General features: G+C 35.8%; 1 protein-coding gene across 1 annotated transcript; it reads right to left on the bottom strand.

Moving 5' to 3' along the window:
- Positions 1–105: 105 nt before the first annotated feature.
- Positions 106–11,216, bottom strand: LOC125672998 (WW domain-containing oxidoreductase-like). The gene is made up of 8 exons (XM_048909223.2): positions 11,015–11,216; positions 8,984–9,069; positions 7,757–7,964; positions 5,998–6,032; positions 4,643–4,843; positions 3,724–3,874; positions 1,600–1,726; positions 106–313 (listed from the first exon to the last, which is right to left on the bottom strand). Exons 1-8 carry the CDS (start codon positions 11,088–11,090, stop codon positions 217–219), a joined length of 981 nt encoding a protein of 326 aa, XP_048765180.1. The 5' UTR covers positions 11,091–11,216; the 3' UTR covers positions 106–216.
- Between the last annotated feature and the right edge of the window lie 362 nt (positions 11,217–11,578).

Raw genomic sequence — 11,578 nt, 5'->3', positions numbered from 1 at the left:
TCGAATGTTTATATGACATTAAACTTGAAATCAGTTTGATAAGTTCTTATAACACAAGTGTAACCCCCAGAGTGAAGAAAAAGCCATTGTTGGCAAATACACAAATGTACCTACAGATATTTATTTCCAAAATACGGTGATTCATTAAATAAAAACAAACATATAATGTATCAATGTATAACGTATCTGGTCAGATTAAAAAACTGCTAGACAAACTTAAAGTTCCTCTAAGTAATTCATGTCCTCCGTCTTTATAAAATCCTTCAGGCAATCTACGGAGTATCTCCAGAGAGCCTCTTGTTTCTCCTGGTCTCTGAAATTTTAAATTTCCATTTTCATTCCTCTGATAATCAAATGAAATATTTATTATTAATGACTGAAACTAGCATCGTATGCAGAGAAAACTGAAACATTCACACCAAGGTACATATGTATTTAGCTATTGATATCACTCATAACAAAGGGATAGGCTTCATATATTGATAGTGCAATTCGCACTGTAATTTTTTCATGACTTAAAAATTAACGCTTATGGGTTAGGGACCCATAGCTGATGAAAAGGGTCCATATCTATTACATGTACCTGTTTCTAAAAATGACATCATACACCTATTGATTTTGTATTATGATGTCATGATATGTTTTATCATTCCACAATTATTGAAACTGTTTAAAGTACGCCTACTTCCTAGGATGATGGCCACGTGGTTTTTTTTTTTGGGGGGGGGGGTTATGTTTTTTGTATTTTTTGTTTGTTTTTTGTTTTGTTTTGTTTCTGGGTTTTATTTTTTTAAATTTTTTTTTTTTTTTGGTGTATAAGAGCCCCAACGTGCGGTCCATTCATTTTCATCAATGCATGTAAAACAAAAGTATTGGAAACCTTACATTACACACCCTTCACACGCTTATGTTGTTGTTTTTTTTTTTGTTTTTTTGTTTTTTGTTTTTTTTTTTGTCTTAAGCCATGAGTTTGAGAGATTTACTAAAGATAGAACAAGTATCAGACATCATCTTACTTTTCCATATAACATACAATTTCCAAGAAAGGGGCAAAACTCCTGCAAAAGATGTCGAGATGGATTAAAATTGCAACATGATCTTGAGTGACCTACAGAGAAGATACATTTCAGCGTGATATGTGTCAGAAATAGAAAACCCCGAACGGACAGACGGACGTATATGTAGATATCGCTGTACCTTACTACTATTACGCCTATGTACATACGAGGAGATTCATAATCACTATGAATTTCTCGATCGCAGGATGGGGCAATATATGGTACTACAGGTGCTTTTTACTCCTGTAAATTAATGCTGAATATACGGTTCATGTTATATAGAGGTTTCGTCTTTACAATCACACTGACATCAAACAACAATGTAACATTTAAATGTAATGCAACAGAGACAAATTTTGCCATTCATATACCTGTAATTTAGAACACAATGATCATTTTTCTGATGTGGAATAGAAATTTCATTGTTATCCCGACGAAAAAGAGAAAATCCAGCAAAGCTAAACGAAGAAAAGTGTCCCACAATTCAATGTTATACATGTACCGTACATAGTAGTATCTCCAAAACATCGCGGATAGTTACCTTGCCAGACTGTTTGGTTGACTTATTTTCATGTCAACAAAGTATGCATCCCTTGTATCTTTGAATTGTGGATTTACAGCTGCTGTAATTGATGTCTTAGCGCCTTCGATTGGAGTTTTTGTCACATCTGTCAACACCAGTACATATATATTAAAAATTGTTTACATTCATTATTGTTCACTCGATATATAATCTGTAAAATAATTATCATATAATCATAATAGATTCTCTGTAAAATTATTATTATAATACAATTGTTTTTTCTTCTAAAACGTATAGTGACGTCATTTCTATGACATTATAAAGCGAGACTAAACGACAACTTTGTTTATACGATATAAAAAATATTGATTTGATTAAATGAACCAATGAAATTGTATGTTACAAATAAAACAATAATTCAAAACATATTGACGCAAGCGTCAAATAAGCCAAAAAAAAAAATCACTTGTAACTACAGGTTCTGCAAGTTTAATTGTACTTTCATGAGTGAAACGGCTTAAGATAACATCCGAATGTCTGGGGGAAAACGCGGGTAGAAAAACCCTTTGTTTAGAACAAAACGTTGAAGGCCGATCCCGATAAACACTGTTATAAAGATTTTTTTTTTTTTTTTAAATCTGATTACTTCCGAATGGTTATTTAAACTTCTTCTTACTTTTCACTATTATTTGATTGGCTAGGCGAAATAACTCAGTACTCACATCTGCTAATCGCGAATGCGGCGATAAAGCGCACCACACTTTCGATGGAAACATATTTGAATCTACATTGACCTATTGTCCAGTCTAATTAAAATCAGATCTTCTCTCACCTTTTCACTGGAAAGGGATCTGACAGCATTACATTTAAGGTCATGCTATTGACTTCAGTCTTATGGATAATTCAATAAATACTTGACCAATAACAAAAGCTTCACAAAGAATCACGAACCAATCAGGAATCGTTTTACTGAAACGTATTCGGTTTGTAAGTTCACAAAAAGCGTTGATACATGGAAATATAAACGAATTCCAAATATCAACGTTGAATGAAGAGCAAAGGAAGATCTTAGATATTATTCATCCATTATTGTTAAAATATATTTTTTGTGGCGTTCTAACATCGCTTATGGCCGCCGCCATCTTCTTCGATCATTCTCCAGTGATTCTCGGTATTTATTGATATGCGTATGGTAAATACCAAGTATATTCTGATATAACAGCAACATTTTCATGTTAGCGAAAGCCGTCATTTGATTGACCAGGTGGGAAAGCTGAAATAACATGACCTGAAATTCAAAGTTGTCAGATCTTTTTCCAGTGTAACAGAGAAGGTCTGATTTTAAGAAGAATGACCCGAAGTTCCCACTTTATTGTGCCACGTGGGTTTATCAGGTGCAGTGCTGTCAATTATCGTTAGATTTTAATACAAATATCTATTTAAGATATTTCATGTATAATGAAAGAATAATGAACAATTTTGAAGGATTTAGATCAACACGAACGTTTATTGTTAAATAATGATGAAAGTGAAGCAGATGAAATTCACATGACTGGTAAATGATTAGAAGCTGACTCTTTTGCACTTAAGACTTTTTGGAAGAGTTATCTGCCCTTTGTAAAAATAAGAAAAGTCTAATTTTCTAAAAATGTATATGGCCAATGATTAATTTTATTTCATATTTTCATAAAGAGAAAGTATATGCAACTTTCTATTAAGAGATTTGTATGAAATGAATTATGATTAATTTGACCATTAGTCAGATGAAAAAGAAATTCCTTTTGCATAAAAAATAACTTATCGATGAATCCCGCAGAATTTTTTTTTCATTCCCTCAGAAACAGCGTATTTTTTTTTTTTATATATGTATATCAAAAAGTTATTCTCATAACGCCTATAAGGAATACAAAATAGAGAGTTGGGAAACACAGAATGGTCCACCTCGTGGTGGCCCGTAATGGAATTATCGTAAATATTAAAAAAATACTTTAATATTTGTCGCGCTTCATGAAAAGTATGCCGGTGTTAAGTGTTTTAAAAACTGAAATGTATTTCTTAGATACATGTTATATATATCATAGATTAATACATAATAATTGTGATTTACAGAACAGTAGAAATACAGCGCAAAATTATACATACGCACAAGTTTAGCTAGCTGAAAGAAGAGCTTCCATGCCTGCAAATCGGTAGAATTTCTGGCAATTTCTGTTTCAACAATACCAGGATGTAAACTATTAATAGTTACATTTGTCTTCTGTAATCGCCTATTTAGCACGTACATCTGCATGATCTGAATGACAAAGACAATTATCAATGAAATATTACACTGCACTTGTCAAGAAATTGGTAGTCACAATCTTTGAACCAACCAGTTTCAATAAAATTATTCATAAATTTGCGCTCCGTGTAAAGTATGCTGGCGTAAAGCTTTGCAGTTCCTACCCTAATGTATTAACAAAAATAGATATCATTTAATAATTCTACTTTCATTTTTAAACTTTCATCATACCATATTTATTAAGATTCATACGCGCATTATTCACAACTGCAGCATATTCATGAGGAAATGTATGTTATTACAACTTGTAAAGATGAGGAAATGTCTATCATTACAATTTGTAAAGATATCAAAGGCGAAAACATTGGTAATGTAAATATCATGAAGTACAAATATATGTGTAGAAGAATATCTTTTTCAGATTACATAAGCTACAGGGCTCACAGCGGATGTGACAGGTCGACAGGAGATGCTTACTCTTCCTAGGCATCTGCTCCCACCTTTGGTGTGTCCAGGGGTCCGTGTTTGTCCAAATTTATATCTTGTATTGTTTACAAGGGTGATGAGATTGATCACTGCCAGTTATCTTCACCTTTCTTTGATATAATGTATTCATACACTACTTTACTATTGATTAAGTGTCGTGTGTCTTTCGAGACTGGTTTAATCACACACATGTACGTATTTGTAAATTTTGATAATCTCTTTGAAACAAAATCGAAGTTATTGGCGATACTGCATGTATTACCTGATAAAGCATAGAATTTCCATGATATATACCTGATAAAGTTTAGAGTTTCCATAATACAAGAGTCTCTTGAAGTTTTCTTTTGTATGATGTTTTCCTTGTGCTTTATCTAAATCAAAGCTGGCAGTGCGATGTGCTTCACTGGAAACAAAGATAAGCCGACAATCCTCACCCGAGTTCAACATTAGAGGTAACAGCTTGGCAACCAAGAGGAAATGACCAAGATAATTTACCTAAAAAGGAAATGAAAGGAATATTAGAGGACATACCTCTTGAAAAAAGTCTAATGCGTACAAAATATCTCTCATATATCAATCAAAATTATGACTTAGCTTTTGTATAAAGATGTCATTCTCAGTATACTTTCATAACATAGGATAGTAGCTCTCTTTGTCAATATAAATATAATGAATTTATAAACCTGAATATCACATTTAAGTGGCTTGGGGAGAAACTATTAAAATAGTCAATTACAATCATGTACAATTATCCTATGACAGATCCTCTAAGCATTCGGATTTTGTTTATTCAGTTGTTGGTATACTTCCCTTGGAGAATTTTCACCCATGCAACACCGTCACCAGCTGTAATGAAGTGCCACAAATTTAGACCTATACATGGAACTTAGGGTCGTGGTAATGAGGGTTCTTTGTCGTGACGACACCTGGCGCGATATGGTATATCGGTATTTAATGCCTCATTCGAAAAACTCACAACTCTCACTTTTAAGGAGAAGTAACACCATAATGGCAGACTTCCTTTACGAACATGGAAATATGAATACAAGCAATACATCTATTTAACTGAATTTTAATTGCCTATCTGGGTAGCTCAGTAAATTAACCTGTCCCCTGCTGATCTGTAGGTCATTGGTTCAAGTCTACCAGTGGTTTTATGAAAGTGAAAAATCAGATTTCGTTCTACTAAAACTGCATTTTTCGTTAAAGTAGGTAAATTTGAAATTTCAAAATATCATTGTACATATCCTTCACTTTCCCTTCATATCAATTTTTTTCTGATGTGTTATTCTCCCTTAAGTTATAAGAGATCGGCAAATGAGCAGTTATTGCTGTTTTTTACGTCTTAGGTTGAATGTGGTCAAGACACAATCTAGGTTTAAATCTCTCGCGTCACTTCTAAATACAAGACAGAAATGAAACATACATTGCCCCATTTTCTTTGTAGGAATACATTCAACTTTCTAAACCATGTTTCTGGTGTAGAGTAATTCTTCATGGAGAACAAACACTCCCTGTACTCCCTTTGCAGTATCGTCATTATAGGAAATCGTTTGAGGAAATCAAATTACCCTTTGATCATTTTGTGAGAGAAGGAATAGGGGATAGTGTTTATCATTTAAAAAAAACAACAACAAAAACAAACAAACCTGAAACATAATCTCAAATCCGTCTTCCGTGTACTCTGAAATGAAAATGTGAAGATAAAAAACGGTCAACATTGGATGGCTTTAAACTCAAAATACACCAGCTATACTACACAAAATTTGATAAGGATCATAGATATTTTTCTGTTTAAAAAATTAATAACTGCATAACTGGCAATATTGTGTCCAAGTGAAATCAAAAACGTCTTCAACAAACTTGCACGTGCATTTCATGTCATGGGAAATGCGTTCCTCATCACAGTTTATTCTTTTGCTACAATTGCACGATTTTCTCTCAGACATCGGTGTCTGATTCTTTCTAAAATTTCAAACTCACTTGAGTGTTTACACTATGTTTATCAACACAATGCCCCCTCAACGTGTAAGGCGTCGCCTGACGACAGAACACCTGAGCAGATGTATTGGAATGCTTGACGCTGGCTATTCACAACGTGACGTTTCAAATGCACTAAACGTCAGCCAGAGCGTTGTAAACAGGGCCTGGAACCGACAGCAAACTTTTCGTACAGCAGCACACCGACATGGGGGTGGTCGTCAGAGGTCGACAACCCAACGCCAAGACCATTTTGTGGCTCTTCAGGCACGACGCCATCCCTTCTGGACAGCAACCAGACTACTTAACGACTTCCTGAACGCTTCGGGGGTGAATGTGTCCACTTAGACGATACGGAATCGGCTTCACAATACAGGTCTCAACTCGAGAAGGGCATATGTTCGAGTCCCTCTGATTGTTCGACACCGGCGGGAGCGTTTGGACTGGGCTGAAGATCATGTCACTTGGACACATAACGATTGGGTTCAAGTTCTGTTCACCGATGAGTCCAGGTATTGTTTGGACTTTACAGACAGGAGGCACCGAGTGTGGCGACGGCAACGTGAACGTTTCCATGATGCCAACATCAGTGAACATGACCGTTATGGTGGTGGTTTCATCATGGTCTGGGGTGGAATCAGCAGGGATGGAAGAACAGATCATCATGTCCTGGAGAGAGGAACAATGACGGGGGTGCGGTACCGGGATGAGATCCTCGATGTTTACGTCAGACCCTACGCTGGTGCTGTTGGCCCTGAGTTCATCCTGATGGATGATAACGCCCGTCCTCATCGCGCCAGGGTGGTGGAGCAGTACCTTCAGCAGGAGACAATTGTCCGTATGGACTGGCCAGCGCGCTCGCTGGACTTGAACTCGATTGAGCATGTATGGAACATGCTGCAGGTCGCCCTTTCACGCCGTAGAGCACAACCCACGATTTTGGCAGAGCTCGGAAACGCCCTCGTGGAAGAGTGGAACAACCTTCCCATTGGAAACATCCGGGTGCTTATTGACAGCATGGCTCGACGTTGTCCAGCCGTCATTGATGCAAGAGGAGGCCATACCCGGTATTGACATTTCATCGACTAAGTGTAATGATGAACTATCCCCCAAAACTGTGTAATTCTTTCTCTGGTTTGCTGTTAACTTTTTGTAATGAAATGCCTTTTGGTGTTGTTATCAGATTTCAAGCATTCCGTATTGATAGAAGTTCATGCCGTTCATGAATTTTCATTCCTTACCTGAGTAAACACGTTTTTGAGTCAAATTTATGTCCTTTGTTATGTTAGTGGTAAATTACACACATATAACTTATTGATCCTTATCAAATTTTGTGTAGTATACTTAACTGCCATATACCATATGTGTGTATTTGTAATCACATCCATCCACTAAAGTCAAAATTGACATGATAGAAAAAGTACGTACCTTGTGCATGTAGAGCAATCCCTGCATTGCAAAGTAAGATGTGGAGTTTAATTTCCTTTGCTTTGAAATTATCGATGAAGCTTTCCACAGATTTGAGTGATGCTAGATCTAAAGCCATGAACTCCAAGGCGAGAGTTTCACAGGAACAAAGTCCGGGCGTACCTTTGGACCTTTCCTCTTTAAACTCTGCCTGCATCTGTTCGATAGCCTGTTAATTTCATATTAATTAGATAATATTCTTCCCACTATGCCCTATCAATTACTCAGAGCTGATAAAGTAATAGAATACGTCTGCGAAGTCAGATGTGACAAATCGGTGTCCACCTCTGGAGATCGAAAGGTCTCCCATACATACCCTCTCATATGAGAGAGAGAGAGAGAGAGAGAGAGAGAGAGAGAGAGAGAGAGAGAGAGAGATGCATGTCTTAAAAGTTATATAGCTTTGCAGAAATACCCGGTGTGTATTTAGAATTTCATGGTAGTTTCTTACATTTTGAAGTATATAGTATTTTTTCGTTAGGGTGTGAAGATGTTTATCATAATACTGTAGTTTAAGGTAGCTCTACCATCATATGATATCATAGATTTTATGCTAGCTCTTTACATCTTAATAGAAGTATATCTTTTAGAGGCATTTTATAACTGGGCATAATAAAAAAAGGTAAACTGATTGGATTTTTTGCTATAAATAATCAGTTATCTTTACTTTAAAAATATTGTCTAGGGAAGCAATCTTTCTGTTGGTATTTCTCTACTGTATGTCTATTATACAATGATTTTGATTAACTTATATATATTTATAAATCAGAAGTGTTTTGAAACTGTTGGAATAATTTTTGTCTTCCAAACAAAATTATGTGTATTTTTATCATGCTACTTAATGAAAATGTGCAATTGAAATAAACTTTTGTTTCTATACGCATCTTTTCTTTTTTTTTTTTTAAAGTTTGCAACATATAATTATATATTCTTTTGCAGTTCATTAAATCAGCAAATATCAAGTGAAAATCAATAGTTTTTCTACTTTGAACCATTAATGTTGATGAATCACAGAAGGATGCAGCGCTACCTTCAAGGCCTGCAGGTGTTGGTCTATTCCTGGCAGCTTTGCTTTTTCTGAGAGGCTATAAAATTGGCTGGCACCAATTTGCCATTTAAGTCTTGGGAGATTTATCCGAAGTTTGATTTACTTAGATTTGTTGCATTTAGTTTCGTGTTGATACTCACGGCTTTTGCTCGTTCCTCTGATCTGCAGGCAATTATTACTCTTGCTCCCCTCATAGCTATCCATTTAGCTGTCTCATATCCAATACCTGAAAGGATTTTCATTTACGTACAATTTCCAGCGAAATTGTATTTCAAAAAGTTTATTTTCAAATATCATTCCTGTGCAGGATGAATTGACCTAACTCTACTATTTCACAGTCACAGCATCGAAATATGGGTAACTAAGCTTATGGTTTATGGGGAAAACTTCATAACGGTAATCAACGTCTTATGTACCGGCAATTTTTGTCAAATTGTGAATGCTTTATAAGCTGCTATGCTGAGTAATAGTAATGCTTAGAATAGTAAACTTATGTAAATAATTAGATCTACTGTGGTGGATTATTTGTTCACCTACTGCTTAAGTTATGAACCCGTGTGGTCCGTCCTGTATCGATGTATGTTTAAGTTCTGAACCCGTGGGGTTAGTCCTGTATCGATGTATGTTTAAGTTCTGAACCCTTGGGGTTAGTCCTGGATTTATGTATGTTTCAAACGAGTGAGATGTTTGAAGTATTGTGTCCAAGAGACACATAACGAGGTCAAAATAAACAACTTCAAAATGTCTCACTTATAGAAATATTAAGTCAGGTTAACTTCTAAAACGTACCTCCGGATACCCCCAAAGGATCCAATAATAAATGATTTTACTACATACAATTCAACCATTGATAATGGGGCGTGGTCTTTACATATGCCACTAATATATTATTACCGGTGATGAATATGTGCTGGAATTTGTTGTACTGGTAGTTTTAGGAAAGTTAAGAAAGAATTACCGCATGTGCACATCCAAATACTACTATATTCATCATTAAACATAGAATTTATAAAATGAACTTAGCATTGTTTATAAACCATACAACGAAATCTGTCTGTCTGTCTTTTAATAACTGAAATTATTTACTCTATCCATGAACTTGCTTAATCGAATTCATACAGTGTTTTCTTTATTATGACTATCATCGTTATCCATTGTATATTGGAATTTGTACCTCACGTGTCTCCTGCCGGCTCTCGATTCCGGCGCCGCGTTGAACATTTAAAGACGTTTCATACGAATTCGCCAAGCCCTCGACCTAGGAAGTGAAATACACAGGTCTTTCGGGTATACTCTTAAGGTCACTTGTTAAAACAAACTTTCAAAAATGATGAAAATACTAGATTATGGAAAATGAATGAGTTTCATTGCATGGAATTTAACTTTTGCCTACGATTTCTAAATTATGTCTAATACAGTGGAAAACCTCTGTAGAGAGTCATGTAGGGAGGATCAAAATATAACAATGTTTTTAACATATTAGAAGATACAGAAGTTCCTAATATTTTAGGAATTTAATATTCATACTACTGGGTATTACAAGCAGAATAAGCCAAAATAATATACACCAACCCATACATTCATTTTTGTAGCAAGTGACCTTTAAGCACGGAGGTCTAGGTAGGTGGTGACGCGATAAAGCACCCACTTTGCTTGATCGATCAAATCTCCTCATAGTGTTCAAGGAAATGGGTTTTACTTAATCACATTGAAAGAATGATATATCGTGGTCTTCCAAACTTACTTTTATTGGAACCATGAAAGGTGATGTTAACGAAAAGTGATCAATCTCATAACTCCTATAAGCAACACAAAAAGAGGGTTGGGCAAACACAGATCCCTGGATATACAAGAGGTGGGACCAGGCGCCCAGGGGGAGCAAGCACACCCCCCATCCCCGGCTGACCGGCCACACTTGTCGCGAGCCCCACATCCCGATCAGGTAAACGGAGTCATCAGCAGCCAAAACCAAACGAACGGCCTAACACTCGGTATGAAACTCGTCAGACAACATTTGATCTGCTGATAGGTTGTATACAACTAATCAATGAATGAAATTTACATGCTCGAACAAGTGAAGTGACGAGCTGTTATTGGAACGATAGTACGCCAACATTTGTGGAGCGCCATTTCGCTTTATGTTTACATTACTACATGTGAAGCCCACCTACCCGTATTTCCACCTGTGATGAGAACTACACGATCCGCGGTCAGTGACACCTCAGGTAGTGACGGTGATCCTCCCATGATGATCAACAGTGAAATGACGATAATTTAGCCCGGTTATCATAGATAATTATAGATATCTATAACATACGAAATGCTCTCATGTCATGACAAAGTACACAGTAGATGATGCACTTGTTTACATTCGGATTGTTACGGGGTTCCGTTGTCACGTAAATTATACGATGTTCTCCGATAAGCTATTTGTCCTGAATGCGTTCATTAATTTTCTCATCACCAAGAAACATATTATCATCAGCTGCATATGTATATAATAAAATGTTTACGACTTCTTAGAAACGCTTAAAATATTTCTCAGCACTATAGATTTATGCACTTGGCCATACCATTAGTCCGGTAGAAATAGAGAGATTTTCTTGAAAATGGATATACATAATGCAATTGCAACAAAATGTTTCTTTTGATTTTCTTATAATTTGATATATTATCAAACATATACCAAAAGTTAAAAAAATATATACTGAGAGGAAAACTGTCATTTTAAAGCT

Source organism: Ostrea edulis, chromosome 3, assembly GCF_947568905.1.
Source record: "Ostrea edulis chromosome 3, xbOstEdul1.1, whole genome shotgun sequence".
NCBI lineage: Eukaryota > Metazoa > Mollusca > Bivalvia > Ostreida > Ostreidae > Ostrea > Ostrea edulis.
This window is presented reverse-complemented; position numbering and strand designations above follow the sequence as displayed.